Below are 20,940 nucleotides of genomic sequence, written 5' to 3'. Positions count from 1 at the left end.
TACTGTATCGTTACGGGCCTAGTTCCCACTATAGTCCAGCCCGGTCGACGCATCCGTGGGGGGGATATGCGCACGTGATCTGGCAACCCGGGAGGCAGTTCGTCCCATAGCTCGCGGGGCCGTCCCACAGCTGGGCAGCCCCGTAACCATGGTGATGGCCTCACCACCCTACCTACCTATCTACCTACCACTACAGAACATTGGCAGATTATAGGAGGATGTTGTCTTATGTTGTCCATGACTGCTGCCAACAGTGTCGACTAGATGTTATGCAAGTCAACTAGTCGACTAGTTGGTGAAACCTAGTGTGTGTGTGTGTGTGTGTGTGTGTGTGTGTGTGTGTGTGTGTGTGTGTGTGTGTGTGTGTGTGTGTGTGTGTGTGTGTGTGTGTGTGTGTGTGTGTGTGTGTGTGTGTGTGTGTGTGTTTGCTTGCACGTGTTTTCACACATTTCTAAAACTCCGGTGGCAGTTCCCGTGGCGGCCATGTTTGTATCTGATGGATGGATGTGACCCCTGACGGGTAGCGATGCTTGAAGTCCATCGTTTGTCTGTGGGTTGACTTCAGTTAACGTTGTGGCACTTAGCAAGTGACATTGTTTTAAAGCCAGCAGAGAACACTGTTATTGTCACGTCATTGAGCTGTCTCAAACCCATTAACGTGTTCCCTTCAGAATGTCTCCCTGAATGCTTTGATCTGTCTCCACGTGTGCAACTGGACACATTTTCACTGCCTTTTGAATCCATTTGTACCCTATAGCGCCTCCCATTCTGCTGGGGCAATTATCGGGTGAAAATTGTGTTGCACATTGTGATCTTGTAGATCAGCTATTTTGTGTGAAGATATTTAGTGTAGAGTAAAAAGCCGAAGGGACCCTAGTATAACGCCCTGGGGGACTCCAGTCCACTAAGTATATAGGGTTTAAGTGGCTCAACCCAAAAGTTATTTTAACCCCTCGCATGATCATTAATTCTTTGCACAGTCTAAGCATAATTCATACTCGATGGCGTCACTGTTGTTAGCCATGAAGATCAGTTCTAATAAGCAAGCGACACACGTCACACTGTGGATTATAAATTAGGCTTAACCTTGATATTAGAGCATTAAGGCTTATGTACAGTATGCGCAGCACCTTTTCACTGATATTCTACCATTGTCCTTTGTAGTGTGCGTCTATCTGCTCACGGGTGGCTCCCCTTTGAACACTTTTATGCGCTTGTAATTGACCTTACAAAGGAGTTCATTATGCAGTCCCTTTCATGCTGTTTTGACTGATAATTATTATTTAATGTGTTCGGATGGAGAGCATCATTAATTCATCCCTTCCCTCCAATGTCAAAGAGATGAGCGGTGAAGTTATCACTCTCTGGGTGATTAATATAATGCTCTTTTTGTTATTGAATCCTGTCCCAGTGATTTAAACTTTCATCAAGTCGCTTGCTGTCCGCGCTCTTATTAACGGTCGCCATTAGCCGAACGCAGCCCAGCCGCTAATTGCGTTTTCTTTTCGCTTTTTCCCTCTTCTTTTTTTACCCCCCCCCCCCCCCCCCCACCCTTTTGGTTGGAGGTTTGAATGACTTATCGGCGCTTTCCTTTTAACCCATTAAGACCCCGGGAAACGCATCTGGGTAATTTCAAGATTTCTTTGGCTATTCAAAAATAGCAGATATGGTGCCGCGCTACAAGCGTGTAGATCTGCTATTTTTGAAAAATCGTGAAAATGATGTGCAAATCTTTGAATATATGTTTTTTTAAAGCAAACATTTTTAACTCAAATCTTTGTTTCTGGAGGGATTCTACAAAATGTCTTCTAAATCCGTTAAAACATAAAACGTTTTATGTTGCTATAATCAGAGATTCTCAAACTTTTTCATGTCAAGGACCCCCAAAATGATGAATGACCCCCACAAAATGTATTTGGCCGCGGAACCCCATCTCAAAATATTTTGTTCCAGGGACCACCAGAAGCTTTGAGTTAAGAGAGTTTGCTTCCAAAAATATATATATTCAAAGATTTGCAAAACATGTCACGATTTTTTAAAAAAATAGCAGATCTACAAGCTCATAGCGCGGCACTCGGTGCCGCGCTATGAGCTTGTAGATCTGCTATTTTTGAATAGCTCAAAGAAAGAAAAAAAAATGACACACAGATGCGTTCCCGGTCTTAATGGGTTAATTAGAAATCCCGCGCGTAATGAAGAATACGATCGATCAGTGTCAGTGCGTTACGTGCGTGTGTGTGCGGGCTGTGGTCGCGCACGTGTGTGGTGATTTGTAGTGTTGATGTGTTGACAGAGAAAATGAGTGCTCATGATTAGCGTCGGTGTCATTAGTGGGTTGCACGCCTTCAAGGGTACGGGCTATGGTATTCAAATCTTCCTAATGTCTCCAGCAGTAGATAACCCACTTGTCACAATTGTGCTGATGGGAGAGTTTTTGGTATCCCTCATATATATCGTCGTTGTCGGGCGGAAACCTTGTGTCTCCATATTTCAAATGTGCATGTTTTTTTTTGTTAACACATTCGAGTTTTATTAAAACAGTGTACGATGGTAGATGGTCCAGGCTAACGCCTGGAACAATAACATCTCTCACACGAGCCGCCATTGTGGAGTGATCGCGCACCGAAAATTACTCCTTTTCCACACTGTAAAAAGTTAAGGAGATGCAGAGGTTTTTATCAAGGAGATAGAATGGGAGCATACGGGAGCCAGGTTTTTTTGGCACGGTGATCCATCTGTCCCTTCCATTTCAGAGGCACCGTGGGTGATTCCAAAGTTGCGCTAGCCCCCCCCCCCCCCCCCCCTTGTGGAAAAAGAACAAAGATTCGGCACCTAAGCGCTACTCTTTGAAAACACGTAAAATCGCGGTTTTGGCCCCTAATGTGTTAATTAATGCCGTACTTTGTCGTCTGATCTACAAGGGCTTGTAGATTGGCTATTTTCGTGCGTGCGTGCGTGTGCGCTGTCAGCCCAGTGGTACATGGACTAGCCTATACAGTACATGATAGTGTGTGCCTTGAGAATGGAGCTCCAAGGGGATTAGCACTGTGTAAACTGGCTGAACGAACACCCAGCCCCCCCCCCTGCCCCCCTCTTATCTTCAGACACCAGAGCTACTGTAACCAGTGTTCTCTCTTGGCTATATACGTGGAATAAATGTCACTGAAATTAATTTCGCCGTTTTTCATTAGGCCCCACCGCGACTGTAATCTCTTTCTTCAGTCAAAATTTATGTCCTCCCCAGAATTCAATTTCCTTTCCTCGTCCTCATAAGTTGGAAGTACAAAGACTGATAGGCATTTATCAGGTTATAACTCTAATGCACCCATCAATGAATAATGCCATTCTTAATTTACAGTGTTTGATCCCAGTTATCGAGTCGACTGACAATGTCAGAACCCAAAGCTGCTGGTGTACTCAAAACACAACAGACACGCCACTGTGTTTAAACACCACATAATGCTGTTAACACACGGTGTGTCTTTGTAATCACTCTATCAGTAATGACTCTTAATGTTAATGCTATACACTCAGCGGCACTCAGTCTGTGGCGTACGTTAAAGGGATGTGTGTTATCGTTTTGACAAAATCAACCAGGTATTGATCAGCGCTGTTTGAGCCACGACCTAGCAACCACCCCATGACAACCTAGCACAGGGCAACAGCAAATCTTTCAACTTTCTCTCACTCACTCACTCACTCACTCACTTACAGTCGTGGAAAGTAACTAAGTACATTTATTGTACTTAAGTACTGTACTTACTTAAGTACTGTACTTAAGTAAAAATTTTAGGTATTTGTACTTTACTTGAGTATTTACAATTTCTAATACCTTTACTTCTACTCCACTACATCTCAGCGGCAAATATTGTACTTTTACTCCACTACAATTATTTGAAAACGTTAGTTACTACTTACTTTGTAGATTTAGATTATTATTACAAAACATACATTACCCACTTCAGCCCTATATGCATTTCGGCCATTTGAAAATAGTCGATCTACAAGCTCACAATGCGTTGCGTTGTTATTTTCAAAAATATTTGTATACATTCTTTTTTTTTTTAAATGGGACATTCTGCATAATGAGTACTTTCAACTTTTGGTACTTTAAGTACATTTTGATTCTAATACTTTTGTGCTTTTACTCAAGTACATTTTGACTTTTACTTGTAACAGAGTACCTCTACATTGCAGTATTGATACTTTTACTTAAGTAAAAACATCTATTTTCCCCCCCACTACTGCTCACTTATCTCTCTCCCACTCACTCACTCACTCAGTCACTCACCCCCCCCCCCCACACACACACACACACACACACACACACACACACACACACACACACACACACTCACACCTCCTTTGTTCTGGGCCTTCCCTGCACCTTTTCCAATCCGAGTCATATGCACGGAGCTCCCTCAGCCCCGTCCTGCTTCTTCTCTCCTTTTGTCTCAGCTCTTGGACTCTTCCAAGGCCCAATAAATATAATTTCTAGCATGAATATAAAAGTCCACGCCTGGGCTATAAAGTCAAAGCAAACTGTCAGCGAAAAGCTCACTGTACTGACAACGGAACCGCTACATCCATCACACGGGCGAATAAAAAAGCCTGAAGAATGCGCCGGGGACGAGCGGAGAGGATGGAAGGAGATGATGAAAGCATATATAATACGTCTGACAAGCGCGGCATTTTGAATGGTTTGACAGGCTAAACCGCTCACTGACGGACCGGCTGGGCAGCCGTGCAACACAGCAGGTGCAGCTGGTGAGAAACGTGTGGAAAGTCTGACATCAGAGAGCTGTGTCCAGTGTCAGTTTAATGCATTTAGACCGGGAGCACATCTGTGTGTCATTTTTTCATTTCTTCGGGCTATTCAAAAATAGCAGATCTACAAGCTACGATCTGCTATTCTTTGGAAAAGAATCGTGAAAATGTGTGCAAATCTTTAAATATATATATACGTTTTTAACTCAAATCTTTGAATCTGGGGGGGGGGGGTCCCTGGAACAAAATATTTTGAGATGGGGGTCCGCAGCCAAATACATGGCATTTTGGGGGTCCTTGACATGAAAAAAGTTTGAGAACCACTGATATTATAGCAACATAGGTTTTTTTCCAAAAACTGTTAGTATTTAGAAGACATTTGTAAAACCCCCGGAAGCAAAGATTTGAGTTATATATATATTCAAAAGAGTTTCACGATTTTTCAAAAATAGCAGATCTTCAAGCTCATAGTGCGGCACTCGGTGCCGCACTATGAGCTTGTATATCTGCTATTTTTGAATAGCCCAAAGACATCTTAAAATGACACAGTATGCGTTCCCGGTCTTAAAGGGTTAATGCCTAATTTTTTTTTGTTTTTATCGCATTCCTAAGCCAATAGTTTGATAACCGGCGGTCTCTCCGGTAGGAGACACAAAGAGTCTCCTTTGTGTCTCCTACCGAATACATTAGCATCTTTATAATTATCATCAAATTATGTGACAAAGACAAAAAATCTCCATGAATTCAGTGCTTCATGGGGTGTGTAATTGATAGAAAATAAGTAATTTTTTGGGTGAACTACTCCTTTAAAACCTTGAAAAATGTGTTTCCATTATGATAACAATAAATAATAACTAACTAAAGTATGCTACGTTAGATCCAACGTAGATCCATTGATCCAAGCCAGAACACAATCGATTGACTGATCATCAAAATTAAACACGCATCGGAAAAGGCACACGGCCCACCCCAGCTGACCGCTCAAGTTAAGTGGTCAGCGCGGGGGCACGGTGGCGCAGTCGGTAGCGCTGTCGCCTCACAGCTAGAAGGTCCTGGGTTCGGGGACGCTGTGGGCGCTGGGGGCGTGTTCTCTCCTCCGCGTCATCAGTGCCCATACCCTAGGTGGGGTTGGCGAAAGGGCCTTTCTGTGTGGTGTTTGCATGTTCTCCCCATGTCCCCTAGGGTAGGTACCCTCACAAAAACATGCAGTAATCCTGGTCTCTATACTGCCTCCCCCTGGTCAGCCGGGGCGCCTGATGGAGGAGAAAGGAACTGGTTGGAATAACGTGTTCCTTCCACGCACTACGTCCAACCAGGGAACTTCCCCCCCCCTGTCAGGTGATAAGAAGCGGCTTGCTAGCTCTCATGCATTGAACGAGGCATGAGCTCGGCTCTAGGCTCTCCCTAGGCTGGCAGAGGGAGTGTAGTGCCCAGGATTACATAGGCAATTGGCACTGGGTGAAAAAATGGGTTCCAAAATCGTGGGATAAAAAATTAAGATAAAAATGGAAATAGATAAATAAAAATAAGTTAAGTGGTCAGCATGGGTGGGCCGTGAACACTTTCAAAACCCAAAGAAAAAGGTTGAGAGAACCTGCTGGCCCCATATGCAAAAAAAAGGTTAAGAATAACTGACTTATGGGGCTGGGGGAGGGGGGGGGGTGAGCCTGGCCTATTATCCCCTTCAATCCGGGAATGCATCTCTGTCATTTTTAGATTTATTTGGCTATTCAAATATAGCAGATATACAAGCGCGTGGTATATATATATATATATATATATATATATATAAAAGTGCTGCACCATGCGCTTGTAGATCTGCTATTTTTGAAAAATCTTGAAAATGTGTGCAAATCTTTGAATATATGTTTTTTAAAGCAAACATTTGTAAAATAGTTTGGTTCCAGGGACCCCTCCAAAAGCAAAGATTTGAGTTACAAATGTTCGCTTAGAAATATATATATATATATATATATACATATATATATATATATATATATATATATATATATATATATATTCAAAGATTTGCACACATTTTCACGATTTTTCAAAAAACAGCAGATCTACGAGCTCGTAGATCTGCTGTTTTTGAATAGCCCAAAGAAATCTAATATAAATGACAGAGATGCGTTCCCGCCGGATTGAACGGGTTATTGTGGACGGCGATCCATCTCGGAGAGGCTGTTCCTTTTATCAGTCCAGCCCCCCCCCCCCAAACGTCAGGAGATGGAGTCGCCTGCTCCGTCCTCTCTCTCTGCAGGGAGGCCCGGGGATGGATGACCCCCCCGTGGACCATAAAGCAACAGCCCCTGCAACTGCAAAAACACAGGGCCGGGGCTGGCAACACAAAGCACATTGTCATGGAGGAGAAATGTAATTGTTTCACTTAGTACCGGTATCTTTAATGTGTGTGTGTGTGTGTGTGTGTGTGTGTGTGTGTGTGTGTGTGTGTGTGTGTGTGTGTGTGTGTGTGTTTGTGTTGTATTACTATACCTGCGAGGGCCAAATGTCCCCACAAGTATAGGAGGACTTGGATGAAGAGTTCGGTTTGCAATTAGGAATAGATTCAGGTCAGGGGTTAGGATTAGACACTTAGAGGTTATAGGGTTGGAGTTATATGCCTGATTTATACATAGTTGTGCGCTGGTGCACCAAAAATAGTAGATCCACAAGCTTGTATATCTGCTATTTTGCTTTAGGGTTATGCTTACAATGGCAAAACATTGCAAATGTTATTCATAAAAGTGCCAAAATGAAATGTTGATTGTGCTCACAAGCAGTGATACAAAACTGCATGTGTGCGTGCGTGTGCGCATTTGCGCTCACAGGACTGTATCTCTTGCTGACCCTATTTCTTGGGGAACATCCTGACAGCCAAAGGCCGTCTCTCGCTCTCTCTCTCTCTCTCTTTCTCTCTCTTTTCGTGAAATATTTCCAAACGTGGAAGAATCGGCCAAAAAGAAAGATCAGTCACTTTCTAACGGGGGGAATGAATATGCATGGAACTGCCGCTTCCTCCCGGCACGTAGCGCACAGAGTGCTTAGTCATCCTGAAGGTTATTAAACATACAGCCTGGATTATGTCACTTATGTCAGTTATTAAATCAAACAAGGCCCGTCTGTGTCTGCGTGCGTGCGCGTGTGCGGGAGGGCGTGCACGTTCAATGGAAGGAGACAAACAGAGACAGAGAGAGGGAGACGGGCGGGGTCTTACAGCACAGTGGAGTATGTGTGTAACAAGGGCACTAATACGAACACCACCTTAAAAAAAAGAATCCTCACAAACGTCTATTTCTTCGTGACAGTAACGAGTGGAGGCTTAATGTGACGGCTTCAAACGGAATATATTCCTGCTCTATCTTCAGTAGTAGTTCTCCGCCTTAACATTTGAGGTGTCACGCGCCTCTCTCTCTCTCTCTCTCTCTCTCTCTCTCTCTCTCTCTCTCTCTCTCTCTCTCTCTCTCTCTCTCTCTCTCTCGTGTGCGCATAACTCGGGAGAGTTAAAGTGACATTTGTCCTCTCCCAATAAAAAATATTTAGTCCATTAAACATAAATAGCTGTCATTATGATGCATGCGCGGCTGGCTTGCTCGGGGCCTCCCCCCCCCCCCCCCCCCCTCGTGCTGTTTACTGCGGCCAGGACAACTGCAGCGCCTGCATGTTCTCAACTTCCAGCGTATTGATTAAACTTTTAAATGGCTGCCACATAACCCTGGGACATCAGGAAGATTAATTTGCGTCAATGTTCATCTGTAATTCATTAGCCATTTATACTCCCCACATCCACACACGCGGGGCTATCAGGGAAATGCTCCCCCATTTTTCAACTCCGGGGCCGAGGCTGGGGAGCAGGCCAGGAAGAGTTGGGGGGGGTTGGGGAGGTGGAGGGGAGACAGATGGGAGGGGTTTTAGACCAAACACGGAAAACCACAAGAACTCCCTCTCCACAGCCAAGAGCTGGAGTGCACACTGCAGGGCCAACACACTGGCCAGTAATACAGCATGACTTGTAGCGCCGATTAGCCGCCGCGATTATTTACAAGCATAATATATAAAGGCTTCCCCCCCTTATTCTAAACACATCCCCCGGATACATATTGCGCTGTCAGGCGCTCCGCTGACGGATTGAGACTAAAGCACGCGCCGGCCCTCATCTACCCGTCGCTACGATTGATTATAATTTGCATAACGGGTTTTGACTTAACAAGGCTCTCTAAATGACACGGCTATAAATCAAAACCTGGAGGGAGAGAGACGGGCGTGAGCTCACCTCCTGGTTTTTTTGCGTCTCGAGCCTGATTTTGCACAAAAGTCCACGTCGGCGTGGACTTTTGCACGTCCACGCCGACGATGGCCAATCCGCAGGCTCGCGACACGTCGTGAGCTGGTGGGTCTGCTATGTTAGCCCATTAAAACCGAGAAAGCATCCGTGTGGTTCTATCGAGAAAAGGACAGCCGGACAGATGGATGGCGTCCACAATAATAGGCCAGGCCCCCCCCCCAAGCCCATAAGTCACACTCACCTCACACACGGGCTCTTATGAATGCCCTTTAACCACCCCCCCCCCCCCCAACAGTATTATTTCAACCCATCCAGATGATAGGGAAAGTTTAATTGCGTTGTTAATTGATTTTTTCTTTACCCCCACCCCCCCCCTCTCGTTGCATTATTACCCTGATGGATGATAGAGGGACAGACTGGATGAATATATGGCAGAGGACAGATAGACAGACAGACAGAATGAGTGAATGCCCTGACACCATCCCTTAAACAATGTGGATCACTGGCTTCTTTTCCAAAGATGCCTGAAAATCCATCCATCAGTATAGACCACAAGGTGACAATCGCTGCCCACATTTTTTTTCTCCTTTTCTCCTTCGTGCTTTACAATACAATGATATGGCCCAAAATCGGTTGAAAGTGGATGGAAAGCGAGTTGTGATTTTGTGTGTGACGTAGAAACATTTGCAACAAGGCCTCGCACTCCCAACCATCCCCCCTATATCAGTGATTCTCAACCAGTGGTCCTTGGGGGGTACCAGGTGGTCCCCAGCGAAATTAGTTAACATAGCGTCACAATCATTTTAACCACTTAGTTTTGGCTATTCAACAAGACCAGGAGACCTGGTTCTGCCAGACCCAGAATAAATTCCTAGTACGTAACACACCTACAAACCACTTTATAAGTTGAAATCTGAAGATCAGAGCACTACGTCACGCTAAGCTTGTCCAATCGAAAAGAGGGACCGGGAGGAAAAACGTTGAACCGGGAGGAAAAGCGTTGACCGGGAGGAAAAGAGGGACAGACAAAGCCTCATGTAGGCCTGACCCCCTGGGTCTGGCAAAAATAGAAGATCTACGAGCTCATAGCGCGGCACCGAGTGCCGCGCTATGAGCTTGTAGATCTGCTATTTTTAAAAAATCATGAAAATGTGTGCATATCTTTGATTCTATATATTTAACTCAAATCTTTGCTTCTGGGCACAAAACATGTATATCAATTTAAGGGTCCTTGGCATGAAAAAAAGGTTGAAAACCACTGCCCTATATGATCTCGGCCCTCCTGTTTGGGGGGGGGGGGGCAGACCCCCAGGACTGCAGTTACAGTACGAGGGGAGGAGGAAACAGTTAAAGGAGAGGAGGGGGGGGGGGGCAAGGATGAGAGAGAAGATTCTTCCCCTAGAATAGATAACCTTGATGTTAAATGCTACATCCATCGGATATGTCTTTTCCTTGACATATTGATGGCCCTTGAAAAGAGTCAGGCTGATTGTATGCAGGGAGCAATCATTAAACCCGCTCGCTCGCTCGCTCTCTCTCTCTCTCACGTCGCTCTGTCTCCCTCTCTCTCTCTCTCTCTCTCTCTCTCTCTCTCTCTCTCACCGTCTCTCTGTCTCTCCCTCTCTCTCTCTCTCTCTGTGTCTCCCTGTATTTCTCTGTTGATTAAAAGGACAGCCCAGGTTTTTTAAAGAGGCTGTCCTGTTTATTATGTCCCATATACATCAGTTATTTTTTTTTTCACCCCCTTTCCTCTGAGCTTATCCTTCACTATGTTTACAATATGACAAACAGAAGAAACATCTCGCTAAAACGCCATAAATATCCACCCCCTCCCTCCCTCCCTCCTCAGTTGGATGTTATTCCCTTTTTCCGGACAAAAACAAACAGGAGAAGGGCGTAGCACACCAGTATTGCTGAGGTGCTGCTGACCTTGTGGTAAAGAAGTCTAAAAGTGAAGAAAAGGCTGCGCGCTCATAGCCACGGTGCAGGATAATTTATTGAATACCAACGTTTCGACCTGGAAATGTCTTCTTCAGGGATTCCAAACACCCATTATTTGATTTATCCTCCTATAATTTGCCAATGCTCTGTAGTGGTAGGTAGGTAGGTAGGTAGGTACAGTAGGTAGGGTGGTGAGACCATCGCCATGGTTACAGGGCTGCCCAGCTGTGGGATGGCCCCGCGAGCTATGGGACGAACTGCCTCCCGGGTTGCCAGATCATGTGCGCATATCCCCCCAAGGATGCGTCGACCTGGTATGGACTAGTATAACAAAATAAAGAAAAATCCAGTCATTGTTATGCCATATGGCGTTGCTGTTGGGCAGATACCTTGCATCTCCATTCTCCAAAACGGTTACTTTTCAGGAAATAGAAAAAATAACCTGTGTTCCAATAGATCCAATGTAGTTATTATTTAGTCACAAGTTATTTCCTATATTAAAGGAAATAAATTAAAACGGGTGCGATTTGTCCCAAAACGTGACACGTGACGTCATGCAACTTTCGGCGTTTCAGTGTTCTACAGAATGCAGAATGTCACATTTTGGGACACATTATTTGTTTTGGGTTACCTCACAGAGTTGACATGCCCATATCGTGGAGATGCAACTGGATTTTCAAAAGGCCTGAACATCTTAGGTTGAAACCCTCGTTCAGGCTAGTGACGCACTGAAACACCAAATAAAATAAAGACGATCTCTAATCCACTGTCTGCTCGTCATCCAAATGAGAGCTGTTGTTTCCTGTCACCAGATATCCTGTGTGATGTGTCATGACGTCAGTCCAGCGGTCATCATTGTGTCTGTACATGAACGTGTGTCCACGGCAAGACTTGTCCGTAACAAATCTTTGATTGAAACAAATATGAAAAACTTTACTTTCCCCCCTTTATAATGTTCTTATGTCTTGTAATGTGCAATGAAAACACTACAGTGCCTGTACTGGAAACCCAATTATTGAAATCCCAGATGACACAGAATAGACTTGGACCATGCTGTATTGATGCCTGTATACAGCCAGTATTCAGTGAATAGATATGGACCATGTTGCATTGATGCATGTATACAGCCAGTATACAGTGAATAGATATGGACCATGTTGCATTGATGCCTGTATACAGCCAGTATACAGTGAATATACTTGCCACTCTCCAGGTGTTCTTCAGAATAGGTAGGACACTGATTTAATTTATGCAGAAATACCATGATTTTTTAATTTGTTAAAATGCCACTTTTGGAGTCAACTACTGTATACATTTAGGGCTATTAGGTCTATGAATTTCTGGTAATATTATTGACCGCTCATTTTCAGTGGTGTAAAGTAACTAAGTACATTTACTCAAGTACTATACTTAAGTACAATTGTTAGGTACTTTTACTTTACTGGATTTCCAATCGTCAATACTTTTACTTCTACTCCACTACATCTTAGAGACAAATATTGTACTTTTACTCCACTACAATTATTTTAAAACTTTAGTTACTAGTTACTTTGCAGATATAAATTATTACATTATAAAACATACATTAACCACTTCAGCCCTATTTTACACCAAGGCTATTTGAAAATAGCCGATCTACAAGCTCACAACGCGTCGCGATGAGCTTGTAGATCGGCTATTTTCAAATATTTTAGTACTTTTGCTTTTGGTACTTTAAGTACATTTTGATACCAATACGTTTGTACTTTTACTCCTTTTTATTCCAGACTTTTACTTGTAACAGAGTACTTCTACATTGCAGTATTGATACTTTTACTTCTTAAGTAAAACATTTGAGTACTTTTTCCACCACCGCTCATTTTGTATGTCCGTGGCAAAAAATAACGTTAAATTGCAAAGTAAAAACATACACATTAAAAGTTCAAATACAGAGATACAAGGTTTCCAGCCGACCGCGATGTACGTATAAGTGCCGATGGGGTATAGTGTGAGAGTACAGTACACAGTAGGCATTGTGCAGCTAGCTAGCCCCCACTGTGGCAGAGTGCTCTATCAGTCCCCCGTAGAGACAGCACATGCTCTGGGTAATCAGCTCCGAAAGGACCAGACTCAACACCACAGCAAATACAGCGGGGGTAAAAGATACGCCATAGCATAACTGTACAACACGCTTTTAACCCATTAAGACCGGGAACGCATCTGTGTCCTATTTTGGATTTATTTGGCTAGTCAAAAATTGCAGATCTACAAGCTCATAGCGCGGCACCGAGTGCCGCGCTACGAGCTTGTAGATCTGCTATTTTCTTTGAAAAATCGTGAAAATTTGTGCAAATCTTTGAATATGTATTTTTTAAAGCGAACATTTTTTAACTCCGATCTTTGCTTCTGGGGGATTCTACAAATGTCTTCTAAATCCTAACAGTTTATTTTTTTTAAACCTATGTTGCTATAATCAGTGGTTCTCAAACTTTTTCATGTGTTGTCCCATGGACCCCCCCAGAAGCAAAGATTTCAGTTACAAATGTTTGCTTTAAAAATATATATATTCAATGATTTGCAAAAATGTTCACGATTTAAAAACAAATAGCAGATCTACAAGCTCGTAGCGCGGCACTCGGTCCCGCGCTACAAGCTTGTAGATCGATCTGCTATTCTAAGAAATCCAAAGAAATCTAAAATGACATAGATGATGCTTTCCCGGTCTTAAAGGGTTAATAAAGACAGGAGAGGAGGGGGGCCGCCTAGCCTGGCCCGGCACGGCACAGCACGGCCCGGCCCGGCTCCTCTCCTCTCCTCTCCTTTTAAGAGCCAACAAGGTGCTGCGTGACATTATGCACGACAAAGGCCTGATTGTTCCTCTGCCAGTGCATGATGGAAACATTAGCCTCCAGATCCCTTTTTTTTTAATCTGTCACATTAATGGCTGCTCTCGCTGCTCTCAGGGGCACTTTGTGTAGTGTGTGAGTGTGTGTGTGTGTGTGTGTGTTTTACTATACTTGTGAGGGCCAAATGTCCCCGACAGAACAGCAGAATTTGAGAAACAGACATTTGGGGAGTTAAGTTTACAATAAGGAAAAGGTTCAGGCTGTGGTTATAGGATTAGACAGAGGTTAGGTTTAGGGGTTGGGGTTGGAATTAAGCCTGATTTCATTGTCACACACCAAAAATAGATTCGCAAGCTCGGCGCATTGTGAGCTTGTAGATGTTCTACTCTCGGCTTTTGGTTTCGGGGTTAAAAATATGGCCCAAAACAATTGTAAAGATGGCTTCCATAAGAGGACGCCGTCCTAAAATGTAGATGTCCTTACAAGTTTAGTAATACAAACCTGTGCGTGTGCGTGTGCGTGTGCGTGTGTGTGTGTGTGTTGATGCGTGGCGTCGGGTACACAGAGGCTCTCCAGACTAGCAAGAGTTTGACACTGTACCATTTGTTATTAACCCATTAAGACCGGGAGTGCCGCGCTACGAGCTTGCAGATCTGCCATTTTTGAAAAATCGTGAAAATATGTGCAAATCTTTGAATATATATATTTTTTTGAATTTGTAAAATATGTTGTTCCAGGGACCTATTAGAAGCAAAGATTTCAGTTACAAATGTTCGCTTTAAAAAGTATATATTTCAAAGATTTGCACACATTTTCACGATTTTTCAAAAGAATAGCAGATCTACAAGCTCACAAGCTTGTAGATCTGCTATTTTTGAATAGCCCAAAGAAATCTAAAAATGACACAGACGCGTTCCCGGGTCTGAATGGGTTAAGTATCACTTCATCAAGCCTGCGGCCCCGCAGGCCCTCCTCGGCCGGGCCTCACGAGGTGTTATGCAAGAGAGAGCTTGGCTATGCACTTTTAAGTTACCCCCCCTCCCCACCACCACACACACACACACACACACTCCCCGTCCCCCCGCCCGCCAGCCCGCCTGCCCGCTCGCCCTGCCTCATCTTTCTCCTCTCTTCTTCTCCTCTAATAAAAGTGATCTTGGCACCGGGTGAAAAAAGGGTTACAAAATCGAGGGATAAAAATTATTTAAAAAATAAAAGTGATCTCCGGCTGTGATGGGAGGCTCAGTGCTATGGAATGTGCTGTTTGTTACGCAGGGTGTATTGTAGGCTGCTTCTAAATGCCTAATTCGCTTTGCAGACAAGACGCGATCTTCGAGCCAGCTGCGACGCGATGTTAGCTGGAACATCATCAGGTCTCGTCGGCGAGCGATGCCGTCGCGTGCGATGGAGTGTTAATTAGGCTAATTAACAGGCGATTTCGCTGCACCCCTTTACCTCTCCTCTCCAACCAACCCTCCCCGTGTTCATCACTTTCTTTCTCTTTCGGCTGTTCTTTTTCCCCCTCTCTTTTCTTTTTTTCCACCATTGTTCACAGACGCCACTTTTTTTCTTTTTGTTATCGTGTGGAGAATTACAGGGAATAAGCATTGTCCAGAGAAGTTGCTGATTGGTGCTGTGTAGCATTCTCAGAAAGTGTTGCCCGTCCAATCCAGGTCCCCCCAAACCCCCCCCCCCCCTCGGGACGATGGTGAGCTCAGCAGAGTGTGAAGTCTCGAGGGGAAGGGCCCCTGAGCTTTTGCGGTGCCTTCATCTGTGAAGGTTATCTCTGAAAGCCCTACAAATGCGTCCCCTCTAGGTAATGTCCTATAGGGGTCTTGGTGTCTTGCTATCGCGGTAGGTAATCTCTTAAGGGCCCCACTCGTGGAGTGAGTGAGCATCTCTTGCGGGGGGGAAAGCTGTGAATAATGTGCGAGAGAGAGAGTGAGAGAGAGAGAGAGAGAGAGAGAGGGGGCCCCGGTTGCACTCCTGTGATCCGAGCGCTGTGAGACGCGTCGAGTCCTGTGGTGTCGAGACCGAGTCTCCAGCCGTGGCACCTATGTCCCCAGGCGAAAGCACGGCAGCTGGAATTCATTCTCCCCCCTTCCTCCCCTTTCCTCCTCCTCCTCCTCCTCTCTGCCAGGGACAATCCCATGCATGTTCAGACATGTGCGTGCACACACACACACAATCATGCACACGGGCCCCTCTCACGACTCACACACACACACACACACACACACACCGGGGGAAGCAGGCAGCCATGAAGCGGGGCCGGGGATTTGATCAGAGGTGACAGCTCCTCACACTTCAGTGTTTGGATCACCTCAAGTAGCCGAGGCTGTGAGGGGAAATGAGCGCTGCTCCACTACAAAGTCCAGATTTAGATTGACTGAGCTTGTCCCCGGGCCTGTGGGCTGATGCTGCTGCTGGTTGCTGTACTGCTGCTCCCCTACCATCTGACAGAACACCCACTACTGCTGGGAGCGACTAGTGTGTGTGTGTGTGTGTGTGTGTGTGTGTGTGTGTGTGTGTGTGTGTGTTAGAGAAGGCAACTTTGAACACAGAGAGAGGGTGGGAGAGAGAGAGAGAGAGCTATGTGTCACGTTTGGTTAGAATTGAGGGTGGCATCAGAATATGCTTGGCACTAATATGGCACCAGTATCTCTGTCCCTGTCTCTGCTTTCTGTCACTTGGGTTGCCATTCCTCGGGCCCGTCACTCTCCACCAGCCCCTTGACAATGTCGCTTTGGATTACGTGATTGGAGGGGGGGGAGGTGTATAGGCGCCCTCTCAGAGCGCACCTCACCCCCCCCCCCCACCCTTCCGTACCCACCACTCACTCCTCCCATCATCCTCTCCTACCCCCCCGCCCCCCCTCGGCGTGGGGGGGCGCGGGGGTGGCCTGCCCTCTGCACATGGCTATAATGCACTTGATGTCTATTTAAAAAGCTCTGGCGAAAGCCCCGTCCGTATCTGTTCCCCCCCCCTGTCCTGTCAGAGGATCATTGACGGCGCTAATGCCACTTGTCCTTGCCTCATTTGCCCGAGCGGTGACACTTAGGCTGCTAGACCCCGGTCGGTCGCATTCGTCAAAGTGCCACGACGGCGGCGAGTGCTGCTGCCGGGTGACATCAGAGGGAGAAAGTGCCACGGCAGAGAGAGAGAGAGAGGAGAGCTGCGGGCAGCTATCTCCCCACGGACAGCATGCGGTGGGCTAGTACGAGAATACACTGTCGGCCATCTTTGCTTTCATCCCGGGAGAGAGAGAGAGAGAGCAACACGGCAGCTATGGGTCGTACAGTCTGTGTGTGGAGCTGTCTGGCGGCTTTCGCTCGCTTGACGGATCCGCCGTAAATGGCAGACCCGGACCTCGCTTGTATAGCCTCGTTGAACCTACATATCGTCGCTGTCGTGGGGCAGAAACCTCCTATCTCCATATTCTAAATGTATGTGTTTTTTTCATAAATTAACGGCCTGCTTCATCATACTGCGCCGTCACACAAAAGCATCAAAAGCAGCAGATCTGCTGCTTTTGATGTTTTCTAATTTGAATCCTGAAAAGTGACAGTTTTGGACATGCGAGGTTTCCACCCCACATAGACGATATCCATTACATTAGTGGTTCTCAAAAGTGGGGTCCGGGGAACCTCGTACAATCAGTTGAACCACTTTGACCCCAATCTGGGAACCCAGAACCAAATAAGAATGAAAAACAGCGCCCTCTGCTGTTTGTACTATCTTATTTGGCTCTGGGACAATGGCGACGTAGCACCCGTGCGCAAAGGAAACCAGGGTTTTGGTCTGCCTTCAGCTTTCACTTCCGGTGGTGCGACTATGTTTTCATTCCCACTAACAATATTTCTACACAGAACACTAACACCACTTCTCCCAGAGAACATGGATCGTTTTGGTTATAAGCCCACTTGTTTCTATGATGAAAGAGTAAGTTAAAATGTGAATATCTTTCCGTGGTTTTGTCTGCTCCGCGGACGCTATTGTTAAAATAGTTTGGGTTTGTTTCGAGGGGGAAAGATCGACGGACACGTGAATCCCGCCCACTACATTTGATTGGGTAAAGCGCGGCCTGCTTCCTGATCTGAAGGCACGCCCACTTGTAGCCCAGTGCGTACATGTTATGACGAGCCTTCACGACAGATTCCAACGCAGAGCAGAATCTGTTCTTGAGAGATTACTTTGACCCCTATATACACTGGATATTTGAAAATAGAACATCTACAAGCTCAAGAGCTTATAAATCTTCTATTTTCAAAAAAAGTTTCAAAATGTGAAACGTTTTGAATATGGCGGTCCCTGGCACAAAATATTTTCAGACTGGGGGTCCACGGGCAAATACATAGTTATTAAAAAAGTTTGTGAACCACTGATTTACATGAAATACACTCCAAGGAGTTGAGCCTCATTAATATCATTCAAAATGCTGTGTCATACTTAATTATGCAATATTTTCCTTCATTAACTTAACCGGCCTATATATGACCAGTTTCTCGAGTTGTCTTGTCGTATAATGTAAAGAAAATAAGCATTCATTTCTTTTCATATCGACTTATTAAAAGAATATTAAAAGAGACGTGTGTTAGTGCCCTCTGTCAGAGGCAAATGGAGTTAACTCACTTCTTGTACATGTTACACATGTACTTGTCGATATGGTTATCACATGAATTATTTCAAAGGCAAGGTCAACGCAACGCTGCTGTCGGCTAGTATGGATTAGGTTATTTCAGGAGGCACATCAGATGGAGCATTTACTGTATATATATACACTGTATATTACATTGTGTTCACAATACTTTTCACCTTTTTAGCTTTAGACTATACCATAACACACACATACACAATTATGCACGCATGCATGCACATTTCATTCATGCATGTTGTCGCTGTGGGGCAGAAACCTTTTGACATATTTCATCTCTTAATGCTTGTTTTTTCATAAATGAATGCCCTATTTTATACTTTAATGTATGATGACTGTCGTGCAAAAGTACTGAAAATAGCTGATCAAGCCCACAATGTGTCATGATGGCTATTTTTGACAAATAAAATACAATAAAAACTATTTGTTTATTGCTCCGCCCCCTCAGCCAAAAGTACACCTTGTGTATGTCACTGATCACATGACCTCAATCAATTAACACATCATTTCCTCATTCCCTGAAAAGTAACATTCTAGGTGTCCGCATGACAGCAATGTTAACCCATCATTAAAACCGGGAAAGCATCTGTGTCATTTTTGATTTTTGTGTTGGCTATTTCAAAATAGCAGATCTACAAGCTCACAGCGCGTCACTTCGTGCCGCGCTGCGAGCTTGTACATCTGCTATTTTTGATCATTTTTTAGAAGTGTTTGAACTACTGATTTAGAGGGCATTTGTAGTCGAAAAGCTATGAACCGTTTTTTTTTTCTCTCTGTTTGTAGGTGTATTCGCCAAGTGTCGCTACGTCTACTACGGAAAACATTCCGAAGGCAACAGATTCATCCGCAACGATCAGCTCTGATGAACAGCAGCTGGGGGGAGGAGAGGGGAGGAGAGGGGAGGAGAGGAGAGGATGGGGGTGGCTGTCTGGACAGAAGGACACACATGGAGATGGACGGTGACGGACAGACGCATATTATGGACAAACCTGTTCCTTATTTATGACGATGCTAGCTCTCTTATCTGAGGGCTGCTCCGTTAACAACTAGACATGGTTTGTAAGGGGACCCTGCGATATACACTGTCTTCTTAGTTTTTGTTTTGTTTTCTTAATACTCCTCTTGTCTCACGGGGATAATCGCACGCGTGTGTGCGTGTGTGCATGTGTGTGCGTGCGGGTGGGCAAGTGGGGGTGTAAGGGCATAACAAAAACAAAAACATAGCAGTTTTTTTTGGGGGGGGGGTCCAAATGTCCATGAAGCTCTGTCAGTACAGCGCTCACCTTCGTAAGGCTCTGGGTTCGATCCCGGGCACTGCCAACTCAGCGTACGAGTATAGCATGGCTTGGGTAACAAAAGAACGTGCGATACGTGCGATAATCTTGTTTTTATTTTACCAGTGGAGTAATGACCGACCTTGACGATGATTTTCATTTGATACACGCAGAGATATCAGAAACACACGAGGCGGTGAATAAACGCCTACATATCTGATATCTCTACTTGTGTTGGGCATTAGAGCCTAGCTGGATTATTAATAGATATTTCGGGGGCCATTTTGGGGATTTGGGGTTTTCACAGCGTGAGAAATAGGAGGCGTCGCGTGTGAGCAGGGCCATTTATCAACTCTCACGCTCGTGTGCGTGAGAGTTGACAGGTCTGCACAAGTTACCGGAAACGTTAGATATCACCTTATCAGCCTAACTGTTTACATATCTGGTTACTCACTGTCTGAGGGAAAACGTTGAATGTCCCATTCTTTGAGTGCTTTTCTCAGCTTTTTTTTTTGTCTTTGTTTCCTACTCTATCTGTCACTGAGATCTCCTTCACTGACTGACAGATGACTGACTGACTGACTGACTGACTGACTGACTGACTGACTGACTGACTGACTGACAGCTGACTGCTGAGATTGTTGCCGAACTTGACGCCCGGTTCACGCATGGACCAAACCAAGTGTACAAGGGGGAGGGGGGGATCACACACTTATGTTTTCCTTGACAAACGGAAATAAATTGAAAATAAGTGGCAAATAAGAGACAGATCTGATGACAGGGTTCATGAATTCAGGGTATATTTCAGTTATTGTGTACTGTTTATTGAGGGGGGGGATCCGTATTTTACTCAATATTGGAGGGGACACGTCCCCCAAGAATGTGTGGTTACACCCTTGTGTGTGTGTGTGTGTGTGTGTGTGTGTGTGTGTGTGTGTGTGTGTGTGTGTGTGTGTGTGTGTGTGTGTGTGTGTGTGTGTGTGTGTGTGTGTGTGTGTGTGTGTGTGTGTGTGTGTGTGTGTGTGTGTGTGTGTGTGTGTGTGTCTGTCTTTACGGTTCATGTTCAGAGCCACAGTCAGGACTGACACTCCGATTGGCATGCCTCCGAGCTTCAGCAATCCTCTGACTGTAGACACACGCAAGGACATTCACTCTCTCTGTCTGTCTCTCTCTCTCTCTCTCTCTCCCTCTCTT

The 20,940-nt window shown here is 45.0% G+C and overlaps 1 protein-coding gene across 1 annotated transcript in view; it reads left to right on the top strand.

Annotated features, from left to right (window-relative positions):
* lrmda (leucine rich melanocyte differentiation associated) overlaps window positions 1-19,644 on the top strand; it is a 363,776-nt gene extending 344,132 nt beyond the window's left edge. Inside the window, exon 7 of the mRNA XM_080449796.1 lies at window positions 19,256-19,644. Coding sequence (XP_080305922.1) covers window positions 19,256-19,335 — 80 coding nt within the window. The 3' untranslated portion in view covers window positions 19,336-19,644. The remainder of the gene's footprint in view (window positions 1-19,255) is intronic.
* Window positions 19,645-20,940: the final 1,296 nt, after the last annotated feature.

Source organism: Gymnoscopelus braueri (genome assembly GCF_963280865.1).
Source record: "Gymnoscopelus braueri genome assembly, chromosome: 14".
NCBI lineage: Eukaryota > Metazoa > Chordata > Actinopteri > Myctophiformes > Myctophidae > Gymnoscopelus > Gymnoscopelus braueri.
The sequence above is the reverse complement of the archived record's forward strand: the minus strand, read 5'-3'. Positions and strand labels throughout refer to the sequence as shown.